This window comes from Felis catus, chromosome B4 (assembly GCF_018350175.1).
Source record: "Felis catus isolate Fca126 chromosome B4, F.catus_Fca126_mat1.0, whole genome shotgun sequence".
Taxonomy (NCBI): domain Eukaryota; kingdom Metazoa; phylum Chordata; class Mammalia; order Carnivora; family Felidae; genus Felis; species Felis catus.
The window spans coordinates 18,104,299-18,121,443 of record NC_058374.1 but is presented as its reverse complement, the minus strand read 5'-3'; the positions used below and the strand labels follow the sequence as shown (position 1 = coordinate 18,121,443).

Below are 17,145 nucleotides of genomic sequence, written 5' to 3'. Positions count from 1 at the left end.
CAATTTAAGCCTGCCTCAGTGATCAGGAGCTAGAGGAATCACTTTAGTGGATCATAAAACTTGATTTTACACATGAGAGTGATGTTAACCAAAATGCCAATGAAAATACCCCTCAGAATTTACTCTTCTGTAAAGGCAATGGGAAAAAAAACCTCCCCCCCCCAAAAAAAAAAAACAATGGTCATAGCAAGGCTTAGCAAACTGGAGAGCTTTTATTGAAGAAATAGTGGAATCTCAGTAAAAACAGTGAGTTTTATGGGTTTTTTTTAAACTCGTCTTATTCCCGTTGTCCACTTCCAGCTCCAGAACAACTTTGAGAAGTAGCAGCCCAGCATGGCATCCACAACAACAAGCAGAACAGAGTTAGAGCTCTGTCAAACCTTCATTACCAAATAATTGTCATCATTTGACATGTGTGGTATTTCCTGAAGGACCCCACTTACGAGGCTGTCTGAAATTCACCCTATTAATACCCGGTCCACCGAAAAAATTCTTCTTTGCAGCAAGCATTCGAGCCAGTTGGTCACTCTGTGACATGCAGTAGATTTATGTTCCTTCTGCTCCCACGCATTCCTATTAATCACTTACAACGTGGGAAATGGAAGGAACTCAAGGTAAGTATTTTAACTGTACATTTGCCTGAGGCTGTGGATAATAATAGTTGGGGCTTAAGTAGGCTAAGCAAAAAGCTTAAAGCAAACTCTGAGGAATGAGATGTCACATAGGAGCTTTGAAATGCTCCTATTTTTCCTGCAAATCTAGATAGACATGTTCATGCACAGGGCTGTACACATGCTCTGGAAAGACCTGAAAAGGCCCTCTGCCCTCATCTCTGGCTGACTTTGAGGCTCTAAGAAAGCAGAAAGTTAAAACTAAGACAGAGTTGTGAACTTCCTGGTTTTACTGAAGGTGCATCCCAACACGCATACAAAGTCCCTCAACAAACACCGGGGGATTTATTGATTCCAGGGATTTAAGGAACTCTCTTTTCTTTTTTTTAAGTTTATTTATTTATTTTTGAGAGAAAGAGAGAGTGAGAAAGAGTACAGGGGAGGTGAAGAGAGGGGGAGAGAAACCATCCCAATTAGGGCTGTATCTCACAAATTGTGAGATCATGACCTAAGCCAAAATCAAGAGTCAGATGCTTAACCGACTGAACCACCAGGTGCCCTGGAACTCTCTTTTCAATCATTAACTGACCACTAATCTGACCATGCAGAGAATTTAGTGGCTACACATGAAAAAAAAAAAAAAAGACTACAGAATTGGTCTAGAGAAGTCACTAAACTAAAAAACAACAAATAAAACAAACAACTATAACAACAAAATGTGAAAGGGAGGAAGCAAGACTCTCAGATTTGCCATGTTATACTGTTTTAAATGTCCATGTTGCAAAAGAAATTGTGAGAAATGTAAAGAAACAAGAAAATATGACCTGTGCAGAAGAAAAATCAATAGAAAGTGTCTCTGAGGAAGCCAAGGCATTGGACCTACTGGGTAAAGACTTTAAATCAGCTATTTTAAATCTTTCAAAGAGCCAATGGAAACCATATCTAAAGTACTAAAAAAAAAACCCATATGAATGATGCCTCACGAAATAGAGAATATCAATATAATAAATGATTGAGAACATCAAGAAATATAAACCATAAAAATAAAAAACTAATCATTATAATTGGTTGTTATAATTGATAAAAATAAAAATTAGAATTCACTGTTGATGGGCACACAATATATAAAGATGTACTTGAGGCAGTAAAGGTATGGAAAATGGAGATAGATAAGACAAATTTCCTTAATATACTACTGCAATTAAATTGGTATGAATCCAATCTAGTTTGTTGTAATCCCTAGGCAGCCACTAATAAAATAATTCAAAAAATACATAGTGAAAAATTAAATTAACATGATATACTACAAAATATCTATGTAACAGAAAATAGTAATGGAGGAAAAGAGTAACAAGACAAACAGGAGACAGACAGCAAATAGCAACTGGCAGCTGTGAAGTCCATCTTATAAGTAATTATGTTATATGTAAATTGGTTAAAGTCCCCAGTCAAAACTCCAAGGTTGGCACATTGTATAAAAGTATGATCCAATAATATAATTATCCAAAGACGGTGAAAATAAAGGGATATGAAAACCATAATATACAAATAATAACTAAAGAAGAGCTGGAAATCCAGGAAAAAAAATGAACATGCACAAAAAGATTTGCTATTAGAGACAAACAAGTACAATTTATAATGATAAAAGAATCAACCCATCAAGAAAATATAATTATTACCAACATATGTTCCTCAAAATAGAGCCTAAAGTATATGAAGCAAAAGTCAATAAAAACAAAGCAAAAATAGACAATTCATCAATAAAAGTTGGAGACTCCAGTACCTTACATTTAAGATTGGATAAAATACTTAGAATATCAGTAAGGAAATAAAAAACTTGAGCAACATGATACTCCTCTTAGACCTAACAGACATATAGAACACTCCATCCAACGACAGCAAAATACATATGCTTCTATGGTGCACACAGAATATTCTCCAGGAATGACCACATTTTAGCCATAAAACAAGTCTCAATATATTTAAGAAGATATGAATTAAACAAGTAATGTTCTATAGCCACAATGGAGTCATTTGAGTCAAGAGCAGAAAGAAATGTGGGAAAATCCCCAAATATGTGGAAATCAAACAACATACTCCTAGGAACTAGGTTTCTCTTCTGGAGAAACCAGAAGAGAATTAGAAAATACTTGAGATAGGGGCACATGGGTGGCTCAGTAGATTAAGCATATGACTTCAGCCAGGGTCATGGTCTCCCAGCTCCTGGGTTTGAGCCCAGTCTCTGAGCTGAGCCTGAAGCCTGCTCTGATTCTGTGTCTCCCTCTCTCTCTCTGTCCCTATCCTGCTCGTGCTCTGTGTCTCTCTCTCAAAAATAAATGAACATTAAAAAAATATTAAAGGGGAGCCTCGGTGGCTCAGTTGGTTAAGGGTCCAACTTGGGCTCAGGTCATGATCTCACAGTTCATGAGCTTGAGCTCCCTGTTGAGCTCTGTGCTGACAGCTCAGAGTCTGGAGCCTGATTCAGATCCTGTGTCTTCTTCTCTCTCTCTGCCCCTCTCCTGCTCACACTCTGTCTCTTTCTCTAAAAAATAAATGAACATTAAAAAATATATATTAAAACAAGAAAATCCTTGAGATAAATAAAATTGAAAATACATTGTATCAAAATGTATGGGACACAGTTAAATCGGTGCTTAGAAATAAATTTGGAGCTCTAAATTATTAAATTTAAAAAAAGAAAGTTTTAAACACAGTCTAACCTTCCATCTTACAACGCTAGTAAAAGAAGAGCAGACCAAACCCAAAGCCAGCAAAGGAAGAAAATAGTAAACATTAGAACAGAGATAAATGAAATAAAAAATAGACAACAGAAACCAATTAAACCAAAAGTTGGTTCTTGGAAAGATCAACAAAATTAACAAACCTTTTACTAGACTGACTAATAGGGGGACAAAAGGACTCAATTTGCTAACTGAAGAGTCAAACAAGGGTCAGAACTACCAACTTAGAAATAAACTGTAGGGTAATATCATCAACATTTGCAAGCCAACGAATTAGATAACGTAAATGATATGGACAAATTCTTAGAAAGACACAAACACTGACTCAGGACCAAAACGAACTCAAGAAGAAATATAAAATCTGAATGAATTATAACAAGTAAAGAGAATGAATCAGCAATCAAAAAACTTCCCACGAAGAAATTCTCACTCACGGCAGGATTCACCAGTGAATTCTATAAACCACTTAAACAAGAATTAAAACCAATACTTCACAAACTCTTGCACAAATTGGAAGAGGAGAGAAGACTTGTCGACTCTTTGAGGCTATTATTACCTTGGTATCAAAACCAGCCCAACCTATGACAAGAAAACTATAGATTGATAACTCTAATTAATATAAATGTAAAAATACTAAACAAAATACAAGAAAGCCTCATCATGCAAGATATGAAAAGGATTATTCACCATGGCCAGGTAGAATTTATGTCAGGAATTTAGTTAGCTCAACATATGAATACCCATCACTATAAAACACCACATTGATCAAGGAAAGGCCAAAATCACGTGATCGTCTCAACAGATGCAGAAACACATGTGACAAACTCTCGTGATAAACACACTCGATACATGAGTCACAGAAGGGAACATCCTTACCTAACAAATTACATCCACAAAAAACCCTCACCCAACATCATACCTGATCGTAAAAGATTGAAAAATTTCCCCCCTAATAGGAGTAGGATAAGAATATCTGTTACTACTTCTGTTCAACATTGCACTGGAGTTTCTAGCCAGGCAATTAGATAAGGAAATGAAATAAAAGGAATCTAGAATGGAAACAGAAAGTAAAACTATCTCTATTTGCAAATGACATGATCTTACACATAGACTTTCCTAAGGAACCATGTGATTACACTGGGCTCACTTGAACAGATTAAGTTTACTTTAAGGTCAGCTGATTAGCAACCATAGTACATCTATAAAGTCTTTTCACAAAAGTACCTAGATTAGTTTTGACTGAAAAACCAAGGTTGGGAATCTTGGGAGGTACATCTTTAGAATTCTGCCTACCACAATTAGGTAGGCATTATTTGGTTCTCCTGTTCCACTTGCTACATTTTAGGGTGGCTGACCAGTCTATGAAGCCTAAACTAGCTGAGTTCTTGTAAATTCTTCCTTGACTAATTCAGTTGTAGGACACATTGAATCAATGTATCTACTCATCAGTGTTGCCAGACTTCATTTGCAAAGAAATGAAATCGGCTGGGTCCTTTCCAACTGCTTTAATTGGTGAAATTCCCTGCCCACTTTCATTTGGGAACATAGCGGGCTACTGGCCCTTTGGCTGTGGTTCAAAAGATATATTCTTTGAAATGTGTATTATATTTATTTTAATACACTACTATTTGATTTTATGAATTTCTGTTGAGTATATATTTATTCACTTATGGCTAAATTAATTTGAAGAATATATACCCACATAAATTTAACAAATAAACAAGCCATCTGCCTGTAAAGATAAGATTCCTGCCAAAAGAAAAACAAATGATACGTAGGAAAAAAATTCCGTATTTTTACAGAGAAATTATGGAATGTGTTATTTTTAGCTCCAATCAGTGGAATAATATTGCTTACTTTAAAAAATTTGACAGCTTGACTACTTATTATTAAATGGAAAAATTTCATTGATGTCCTATCAGTTAATTCAAATAATCATCTAAGTTGTCAACTATGATTACCTGACTGGTGTATTACTCTGAATTTGAAATAAAAGAATTGGAATTGGGAAAATAAACAGATATTATATTATCTAATAAAAAAATAGACATCAATTTTGTTCAGGAATTCTGAAAACTTCACGTAGCTCACTAATTTAAAATGCACATGCATGCAGGCACACATTCAGGACCTTGATATTATTAGCTTGACAATCAAAGAATTTGTGGAAGAAATAAAGCTCTCTGCAAAATCCTACCGGAGGCAGAATAAATCATTAAGTACCAAATATGTATGTCCTTGAAATTCTTTGTGCAACTTCTCAGACACTGCCACACATCCATCAATGTCTTTCATTTCTGCTGCCTGGTTGGCCAGCAGCAGAAAGAGGACCGTCAACTGTGAAGGAGTTGGTAGAGGAGGGAAAACAGGGAAGGCAATGGTACTGATGCACGAAATCAGTAACCTTTGGGTGACATAATTCTTGACATTCCCAAATATACTTTTGGCCTAATCTTCATTTCCAAAGACAGTATCCTCTAGCCAGAACAGACTGTATATCACTGCCTGAGCATACCGATACACCGAGCATCTCTACGTGGTCCTTATGTGGTTCTTTCAGTAGCGAATATCATGTCTTTCACTTCCCTATTCACTGGAACACCACTCATCTCTCAAGTCCCTTCTCAAGCCCTGTCTTAAAGTGATGACATCAGGGGATGCCTGGGTAGCTCAGTTGGTTGGGTGTCCGACTCTTGATTTCAGCTCAGGTCATGATATTGGGGCTTATGGGTTTGAGCCCTACATCGGGCTCTGTGCTGACGGTGTGAAGACTGCCTGGGATTCTCTCTCTCTGTCTCTCTTTCTGTGTCTCCCTCTATCTCTCTGCCCCTCCCCCACTTGTGCATGTGCTCTCTCTCTCTCAAAATAAATATAAACTTAAAAAAAAGTGATGACATCAGTTCCCATTTAGAGTGGCTTTCTTTCCAGGGTCAGAATTTGCCTACATCCACAGAATAATATGCTCCGACTAACATCACAGCATTTTTCAAATTTCCCCTGTATTATAATTAATTGTTTTATTCTCAAGAATGCTTTCCAAAGAGATCATATCATATGCAACATATATTTCAATAGTCTTTATAGTATTCACAGCATTTGTCATGATGGCTTACACACTCTAGGGTTAAAAAAAGCTTTTGAACTGAAATTCACAATTGTCACCACGTTATATAAATACATGTACATAAACATAAATTTCCATGTTTAATTATTTTTTTTACTTTTAAAATGATGTAACTACAATATTGAAAATGGAGCAAATAAAAGAATATACTGAATTCCATCCATAATACAAATCTTGTTTTTATCTTTATTGTAGAGAACAGGCTTAACTACTAAAATAAAATCTCCTCCTTAATTGAAAATTCAGGTGAATTTTTAAGTAATAGCATAATGAAACTGATTCTTACACAGAATCAGAGATTACATCAAGGTATACCTCACCTATGTTTGCTATAAAAGTGAATACTAACCACTAAAATTAAGATTATAACTTATTTGTTAGTTCTTGGAGGAGGAATTTTATTTTAGACTCATATATCCCCAGGAGTGCATATTGTCAGATGCAAAAACGCTCAACTAATGTTTACTGACAGCAAACTATGACTCATATATAAATCCCACTTGCTAACAGATGTTGTATAGCCTGAGAGCTAAGGGTTTTTACGTGGGTTAAATGATTGAAAAAGTTTAAAAGAATAATATTTTCTGACATGTGAAAATTATATGAATGATCAACTTCAGGGTCCATCAATAAAGTTTTATTATAACACAGCCATGCTTAATCTCTATGTATTACCAATGGCTACTTTCACAGTGTAATAGCAGAATTGAGTAGTTGGGACATAAACTGTATGATCTAAAAAGCCAAAACTATTTACTATCTGGTCCTTGAAGGAAACAATATGCAGATTCCTAGAACAGAAAAGGTATAAGGTTTATGTCTCCATCACTAGATTGCGAGTTCACTGGGACAAGAACTGTGTTCTATACTCTTATACCTGCAGGTCCTATAATAATATGCGGAGCAATGTAGATCCTCAGTAAAAAGTGTTGGAAATAATAAATATATAAAAGAACAAGTGAACATTCACTTTTCACTGATTTCAGAGATGAAGAGTATAAAGACTGAGAAAACTTGATCTAGGAAGTGAATAGGAGGTTCTTTCCAGTTTTTGTCTCCTGCTATTTATTAGTAAAATAATACAACTCACTGTCTAAATAATGCAGCTCGCTAAGTAAGTATTCAGAAATACATTATGGTTCCTAGTGCCCTTCACAAAGGGCAGCGTGGAACAATTTAGATATGCTGATGTGAGAATACCCAATGAATAAACAGAACGCTTATACAGAAAAACCTACAAGTTGAGATCTCAGGAGGCTTTAAAGATAAACCAAAGCGGCATATTTTTATGAGAACAGAAACTTGGAGGAAGGGATCAGAACAAGGTAGATTCCTTCGGGCTTTGGCCTGAGATTAGGCTGCAGTGGTAGCTGGAGTGTGAGGCTAAAATTCTTTTTTTTTTTAATTTTTTTAAATGTTTATTTATTTTTGAGAGTGAGAGAGAGACAGAGTGTGAGAGGGGGAGGGGCAGAGAGAGAGGGAGACATAGAATCGGAAGCAGGCTCCAGGCTCTGAGCTGTCAGCACAGAGCTCAACGCAGGGCTTGAACTCAAGGACCGCGAGATTGTGACCTGAGCTGAAGTTGGACGGCCAACCGACGGAGCCACCCCGGCGCCCTGCGGCTAAAATCCTGATAGAAAGACTGTTCTCTTCTTGGCCAGAAGAATCAGCCAAAGGAAGCTAGGACAGCCAGGTCCGCAATGAATAAAGGGAAGAATTCTGGGAAGATGAGAGCCAGAAAAAGAGGTAGCCTGTGTTCTATGAATAAACTACCCAAATCTCTGGCTAAAATTAAAACATGCATGTGCAGGGAAGGTGTACTTCTAGTAAAGGTTAAAAGAACTGAATTGATATTTGAACTGCTGCGCACAACAAACAAAACATCTTCAATTGGAGGCTAAGCAAATTAACCAGCCACTTAAACTACATTAGAAACACCTTAGAGAAAGATCTGGCAGTTCTCGTAAAACTGAACATACATGGACACAGCATTTCCCTTCTATGTATTTACCCAAGAGATTTAACAACAGAAAGACACAAAGACTTATATAGAAATGTTTATAGCAGTTTTCTTCGTCATATTTCAAAACAGGAAAAAACCATACATGTCCTTCAATGGGAGAATGGATGAATAAATTCATATAATTGCATACTACCTAGCAATAAAAAAGGAAAGAACTCATGATACATGCTACATGCTACAACGTGGATGAATCTGAAGCATTAGGCTAAGTGAAGAAAACTTTGAACAAAGTGTGTATACTTTATGAGTTGATTTATATGAAGTTCCAGAACAGGCAAGACAAACCCACGGCAGAAGAAATTAAAATGGTGATTATATTGGGAGTGGAGGATGGGAGCAAAGGTTGACGAAGAAGGTATAGGAGGGAACTCTGTGGCATGATGATAAGGCTCTACATTTTGTGAGGTGCTTAGGTTGCACAAGTGAGTGCCTTTGTCAGAACTTATCAAATAGTACACTTATGATTGTGTTTGCATATAATGTAAATACGACCTCAAAATTAAAAAAAAAAACTGTAATGAATATTGAATTCTAGCACAGGGCAAACACACTTTTTCTTAAAGTGCCAAATAGTTTAGGCTTTGTGGACCATATGATCTCTGTCACAACCACTCAACTCCAAAGTTGTAGCACATAGGCAGCCACAGGCACTTTGTAAATGAGTAGGAGGGCCTGGGTTGTGATAAAACTTTCTTCTGGGGTGTCTGGGTGTCTCAGTCAGTTGAGCTACTGATTCTTGGTTTCGGCGCAAGTCATGATTTCATAGTTAGTGAGTTTGAGCCCCGAGTCGGGCTCCATGCTGACGGTGCAGAGCCTGCTTGGGATTCTCTCTCTCTCCCTCTCACAATAAATACATAAACTTTAAGAAAAAGGCTATAAAAAACCCACTTTATTTACAAAAACAGGAAAATGACCCACAGGCCATGTTTTGTTGACCCCTGTGTCTAGATACTCGTATACTTGGGGCAAAGTGATTCCTGCAACTTCTTTGGAATGCATTGAAAATATGATGGATTGATAAATGGAGAAATGGATTGGCAGATGGATAGATATTTGATAAAACAAATACAGTAGTTTTAGATGTATAACCTAAATTGTGGGTATATGGCTATTTATAGTAAAGTTTTCTGGAAACTTTTCATATGCTAGAAATAACTGTAATAAACTGGGATAGGGGCCATACAAATAAAAAATAAGTGGACATATAGACCCTGCTTATAGCTTACTAGGCAAAATAGAGTTAATATGGCCATGAATTAAGAAACACAGTGTAAACAAAACTTTCAAAGCTATTATATGCTACCCAGCAATCCCATATGATCAAAAAACTGCCCAGCAATGGGTCATTGCAGGAGTGGCCATAGAGAACAGGGGCACTGGCTGGCTCAGTCAGTTAAGCGACCAACTTTGGCTCAGGTCATGATCTCACCATTCATGAGTTTGAGCCCCGTATCAGGCTCTGTGCTGACAGCTCAGAGCCTGGAGCCTGCTTCGGATTCTGTGTGTGTGTGTCTCTCATAAATAAATAAACATTAAAAAAAAAAAACAACCTCATGTATCACCCTTAATATCACCTGAAGTTTAGAATTATTTAAAACTCTATATTCTGATAAGTTCCAAGAAAAACTCATATTAATTCTTTTTTTTTAATTAAAGTTTTACCATTGTTGAAAAGATGTATTTGAATTTTTGTAGTGATACCATTTCATCTAAATGCGATGCTATATACTTTTTAAAATCAATATTATGTTTTAATCACTGTGCCCTGAGCTTTAGTAGACTTCAAATATTGACACAGTGATGTTTTTAATGTTCTGATAGATTTTCAAACTTAGCTCTGAAAACTTCTCAAGGCATTGATTACATGATGAAAAATATTATTTTGGAGCACTACCAAATTATTTCAAGAGTAAATTAATCAAAAATTTTATTAATACTCATGAAATAAGGATTTTTGAATGAGGTCAAGATTCCAATAAGATTATTTTTCTATAAACATTTTCAAACAGCTAATATCTAAAGGCAGAACATTTGCTTATTTAAAATTATATGTAGACAATACTCATATTTTAGCATTTAATTGTAGTTACAAAAGATGCATCACTATTATTAAAATCATCAGCCTTCAATAACTTTGCCAGGCAATATTTTGCCGCTTTTTCCTATGAGGCTTTTCTTATGATTATTCCCACTTTACAGACAAGGAAATTGAGACTACACAATTAGCAGTTTGACAGGCAGGGTTCAAACCCATCTAGTCTGACTCCAGAGCTCTGAACCTCAGATCAAGTGATCTCACTACAATGGTGTCTGTCTATATAACATCACAATTTTGATGTGAATTGCCCCCATTTTATCTCTTGACTATCAAAAAAAATCAGCATGAGAGAAGAGTAGGAAGAAAAACAAAGAAAAAGGGAGGAAATGGAGGAGGGAAGGAAAGAGGGAAGCCGGAAGCAGAATGACGAATGACAGAGATCCTGGTTGTCTAACTCCAAGATGCGGAGGCCCAAAAGAAGAATAGAACAAGAGCCACAGGAAACAAAAAGATAAAATATCAGATATTCTGTCCATGAAGAAGACTAGGATAAGTAAATGTATGCTGTGAAAAGTTTTTAAGTAAAAGAAAGAAGCAGCAGGGAGATTCTAAAGGAGAGAGACACAGAATCAAACAACTGGCAAGGTATTGCAATGGCTAAAAATTGGGAACCAGATTCAATATCATCACCATCTAACATAACTGAATACGTAATAAAAATGTTATATATTGCAGTGAGTCATTGCTCCTGTTTGTGAAGTTGGCCCCTTGTTTGAATAAAATTGGCTTATTCCTAACAATTGTTAACAGTTATTTTTGAAAAAGTATTTTTGCCAAACAAAATAACAAAGCCAAGCAAAGTAACAAACTCCACTTATATCGAAGTTAAAGTCAGGAACACCAAAATTATTCAGAAATGTACTAAATAGCAACTTTTTTTGAAAATCAGATGTTTTATGGCAAGTTTTACCAACAACATCCCATTTAGCTCTTATATCAACTACCTACAGACTAAGGATCATTGTTCCCCTCCTCAGAGCTGAGAAAAACACAGCTTAAAAAAGTAAATTGCTCAAGATCATATAGCTTGTAAATGATGGAGCCAGGATTCTAATTCCACATGTATAAGTATTCGTGGAATTGTATGTAAACATTTGTAAACATACGTAAACGTTTCCAAAGAATTAATGCCTAATATCCAAAGATTGGCTTGCTTTAAATTATCTCTAGGGAAATACTCACATTTAAATTTTTATTGTGTTTATTTGAGAAAAGCATCACTTTTACAAAAAAATCACCAGCCTTCAATTAGTTATGCCACGCAATATACGACCTCTTTTCATATCAAGTATAAGCCCATCAGATGAGGAAAGGCATACAGTTGATTTTTGTTCACTAAAATATCTTAATCACAAAATTGGCGAATGAATGTGAAGTTGGTTAGTTACCAAATAAAGAAATGAATAATGTGTGGCCCCGGGGCCACCTCAAGGGCTACTGAACAGCCCATGAGAGCTGAAATCAGCATAGCCAAAAACAAAACAGTATGATTAATTAATCTATGTAGCATTATCACATTAAATTTTACATTTTCCATGAAGAGTCAAAATAGCTAGAAAATCCCAAGGATTATTTAGATAGACCTTTAGGACCCCAGGAACCCAATTTTGAGAATCCAATGTGATATTTTATATAATAAATATCTTGAAAGTGGTTAAAGAATGCATAAAGTTAGACATTATAATAATTGATAAATACAATCACCCAATAATTGCTATATAAATAATGAACCACTTGACAAAAAAAAAAGAAAAAAGAAAAAAGAAAGAAATTCGAAGATTTACCAGACATATTACCACTGTGATCATAAAATGGAAGTGAGTGACCGGCCATCCCATTTCTCTTTGTCCAACCAGGTTGCAGACTCTGATCTTGTGTCATACTACAGAGTCCATTCTCAAAATCACATCTTTCATAATTGGAGCCTAATTGAGAGAGGAAAAAAATTAGCTTTCAGAACCCCATTTGGCTTAAGAAATCAGACAATAATAGAAAAAAAAAAGCTTAGCTGCAAATGGCAAATGTAGATTAACATAAGGACTATTTTCCCCATTTTAAGTCTACTTTATTAATGTAGAGCTTTTTCTGCAGATGGCATTCCAATAAATCACCACACACAGCAGCCCGTGTGGTCAAACAGAAAGAAGGCCAATTAGGGTCAGAAGACTGAGGACCTAAGCTCGGTTTTGTCTCCTCTTACCCGAGCGCTTTAGCTAAACCACTTAACCACAGCAAGCCCTTTTCTTCCCTTGTAAGATTAGAATAATGACATCCTGCCCTCTCTCGCTCAAATGATTGCTATGGGAATCTAATGACATAATTCATATAAAATACAACTCTTAGAACCATAAAATATGAGGAATTATGATTGTTATATCTTCAACTCCACCTTGATATTCCCCAGGCATATCAGAATTTCAGGAGTGGGCAGACCAAATCACCCAGGACTGAAACTCAAAGATCCATAGCTGTGATGCACTCCTGAAACTAAACAGAGCACCTTCCTGTTACATATCATTGTTCTTGGAATTCTTGGTGCTTTTATCACAACAAAGGCGATTTCTAGCCCTTTTTGTATTTGTCCTGAGTTTAAGTGATCCAAGAGGTTTGGTAGAAGCTGAAGGGTTTGGACATTTGGTTGTTCACAATAACAATCAGGTAGGGCTTTATTTCATTATCCAACATCTGCAAAGGTCCCTCTCTAAAAAATAGATCATCTCAACCACAAATAGCCCCTGCTGGACTATACTTCTCAGCAACTGTGGAGATTTTCCTTTGACAAGTTTGTTCTTGCCCTGACTGGTTGCATTAGCCACTGTGGGAATAGATACGCTGGTTAATAGGCTGTGCTTGGCAACCCAGTCATGAAATCATAATTTGACTTAAGCTCCTTTTGGGCAAAATATTATATAATAATAATAGATCTGGTGCATGTTCTTGAGATCATACAGGAGCACTGAAAGCTGATTTAGAAATGTCACTTAATGGGGACGCCTGGGTGGCGCAATCGGTTAGGCGTCCGACTTCAGCCAGGTCATGATCTCGCGGTCCGTGAGTTCGAGCCCCGCATCCGGCTCTGGGCTGATGGCTTGGAGCCTGTTTCTGATTCTGTGTCTCCCTCTCTCTCTGCCCCTCCCCCATTCATGCTCTGTCTCTCTCTGTCCCAAAAATAAATAAACGTTGAAAAAAAAAAAAAAAAAGAAAAGAAATATCACTTAATGACATTAAGTAAACGTGCTTTCTTACCGGTGGTCTATTTCATTTATTTTACGCTTAGATCCCTTATTTTGAAAAATTTCATGGTCCAGCTATATTCTGTAATAACAGGAATCTTAATAGCTACAATTTATCAAGGTAGTTTGTTCTGTGCTAGGCATTCTATTTGCAGTAGTTTATTTATTCCTTACATCAACCTTATGAAGGAGGCATTTTCTTCGATTTCAAAAAGTGAGGAAACTTGGGCCATGTGTCGTTACAAGGCATAAAGTAGCTCGCCCTAGACAGAATAGCTAGTGAGCGCTGGCACTAACATTAGAACCCAGGTCTTTCTGACCTCAGAACATGAGTTCTTAAAGCTCATCTTCTGAGGCCTAATTATTAGTCCGCTGTTCTATTTTTATCAAAAGCCTACAAAGTTCTATGAGAATTTCTAGTCGGCCTGAGGGAACCAGTATTTCCAGACAGAATTGATGTCATCCCATCCAAAAGCTAAGAAATTTGATTAGTCTATGAATCATACCATGGCTAAATTTACAATTGCCATAAGGCCTTTGAAATATTTAAAATAACCGGAATACGCCAATTATTACCTCATGGACCTCTCGTAACCCAGAGAATCTGATTGAACAAAAAAGGAACTAAACTATATAATTATTTGTATAAATGTGTGCGTGTCATTCAATGAACTATGCATGTATCTGCATTAGTATATTTTCAAGTTTCCTGTAGTTCCCAGCAATTTTTACAACAATCTATTTGTGATTCTAAAGTACTCTAAACTGTTTTTATCACCAGGTTTCAGCAATTGTGTGTATAAAATGTACATACATTCTCACGTAAGTGTCAGACATTTTTTAAATACCAAGAAATTACTTTGCATTACAATTACTTCGTTGACGTCTATTTGCAATGTCTTTTGTTCTTTTTAACACACAAAGATTATGATAATGATTTCTGGAAGTGTTAAAACTAGAAAAATAGCTAAATAGAACATTTTTCCTTTGCAATAGTCTCAACAGGGGTTCTTTTTGTTATAAAATAAATCTAATGAGCACACATTTTCAAGTAATTCTTATAAAAATCATGAACTTCTAATAACCACTGGATTATTCAAAAATCGCATCCGAAAATTTTCTATTTATTTTCCCCCAACAGAGAATTGTATATTTTAAACCGTTTGAACAATGTTTCTTGAATTGTAGCTGATTTGCCTTTTTATTCCATATGCCACACATCTACATTCAAGTCTGAAACTGTTAAAATCTGCCTACATAGAGATTTTTGCCTCCACAGCCATCACTAAGTGGTGTTGAGTAAGGGCCACAGTTGGACAGGATATGGAACAATAATGAGCAGTGTGCAAGAACTTATCAGTAGAATCCATGTTCCTGGGCTATTTGAGTGCGTGGAACTCATCATTTTTCCAATTTTGTGATCTCAAAGGTCAGACATGCTGTAGTCATAGAAGGAGGGTGTCTCCATGTTGTGATCTGAGGGTGCTTAGAAGGCCCAATTATCCCCTGAATTGTCTTCCACAGTGCCAGACTCGCGTTACAAATTCGCTTAAGTGTTCCTCATAGATTCAATCACTGACACCATCACAGGAAGAAAAATATTAACTTATATTCCTCAGTGATAGTTGACGTAGGGCACTTTTCTGAGAAAATGTGAAGGAACAGAATAAACTTTTAACAGTGGTAATGGTGAAGAAATTGGTACAGACTTCAGGATTGGGTACATCATCACAATATGAAGTTCTTAGAAGACAGAAAATATAAGAATTAGGAAAAATCTAGAAAGGGAGAGGTAGAAGATACTAAAAGCAAGCCACTTATTTCACAGTTTTGCTTGGGCCTCTATTAATAGTGCACACCTCTCTTCCTCCTAAAAGATCTACGAGGCACAATTGTAGTCTTAATGATGAGTCCTGCTCTTTTCTGAAAAAGTGTGGCCAAATACACAACACAAAATGTACCTTTTAACCATTTTTAAGTGTACTGGTCCATGGTACTAAATACATTCACATTGCTATGCAACCATTGCCACCATCCAACCCCAGAGTCTTTTTTTTTTTTTTTCCAGCTGAAACTCCATACCCTTTAAACACTAACTTCCCATTATCTCCTTCCTGACTCTACACTCTACTGGCACCCACCATTCTTCTCTGTCACTATGGATTTGACTGCTTTTTAAGTACCTCATGTAAGTGGAATCATACAGTATTTGTCCGTTTGTGACTTGCTTATTTCACTTAGTATTATGTCCTCAAGTTTTATCCGTGTTGTAGCAGATGTCAGAATTTGTTTTCTTTTTGAGACTGAATAATATTTCAATGGGTAAACATTGTGTTTACCCATTCATCTTCGAAATGGACGTTGGGTCGCTTCCACCTTTTTACTGCTGGGAGTAAGGCTGCTTATGAACATTGGTGTACAAATATCTGTTGGAGTTCCTGCTGTCATGTTTTTGGGTATATCTCCGAAGTAGTATTGTTGTATCATGCAGTAATTCTGCTTTTTAATTATATCTGCCATTTCGCAGAAAAGCTAAAAGATTTTGCATTCCCACCACATTGCACAAGTGTTCCAATATCTCAACATCTTTGCCCACACTTGTTATTTCCTGGGGGTTTGTTTGCTTATAATAGCCATTCTAATGGGTATAAGCTGATAATCTCATTTTTACTTTGATTTGCTTTTCCCTAGTGACCAGTGATGTTGAACTTTTCATGTGCTTACTCACATTTGTATATTGTCTTTGGAGAAATATCTGTTCAAATCTGTGTTCATTTTTAAATGAGGTTGTTTGGGGGTGCCTGGATGGCTCAGTCGGTTAAGCGTCTGACTACAGCTCAGGTCATGATCTCACAGTTCGTGGGTTTGAGACCTGAGTTGAGGTCTGTGCTGACAGCTCAGAGCCTGGAGCCTGCTTCAGATTCTGTGTCTCCCTCTCTCTCTGCCCCTCCCCTCCTCGCACTCTGTCTCTCTCTATCAAGAATAAATAAACATTAAAAAATTAAATCAGGTTGTTTGTAGTTGTTGTGAGAGTTCTTTATGTATTCTGCATATCAACTTCATATCAGATATATGACTTGCAAATATTTTTTTTCTGATTCCATGGATTGCCTGTCATTCTCCTGGTGTCCTTGGATACACAAAAGTTTTTCATTTCGATGAACTCTAATTTATCCAGTTTTTTTTTTTTTTTGGTACCTATGATTTTGGTGTCATATCCAAGAAATCATTGCCAAATCCAATATTGTGAAGTTTTTCCCATGTTTTCTTCTAAGAGTTTTATACTTACCGTTCTTACATTTAGGTTTTCAACCC

At 36.3% G+C, this 17,145-nt stretch overlaps 1 protein-coding gene across 1 annotated transcript in view; it reads right to left on the bottom strand.

Moving 5' to 3' along the window:
- MALRD1 (MAM and LDL receptor class A domain containing 1) overlaps positions 1 to 16,350 on the bottom strand; it is a 768,730-nt gene extending 752,380 nt beyond the window's left edge. Inside the window, exons 1-2 of the mRNA XM_045062650.1 lie at positions 16,215 to 16,350; positions 12,382 to 12,522 (exon numbers count right to left, since the gene is read on the bottom strand). Coding sequence (XP_044918585.1) covers positions 12,382 to 12,522; positions 16,215 to 16,350 — 277 coding nt within the window. The remainder of the gene's footprint in view (positions 1 to 12,381; positions 12,523 to 16,214) is intronic.
- Between the last annotated feature and the right edge of the window lie 795 nt (positions 16,351 to 17,145).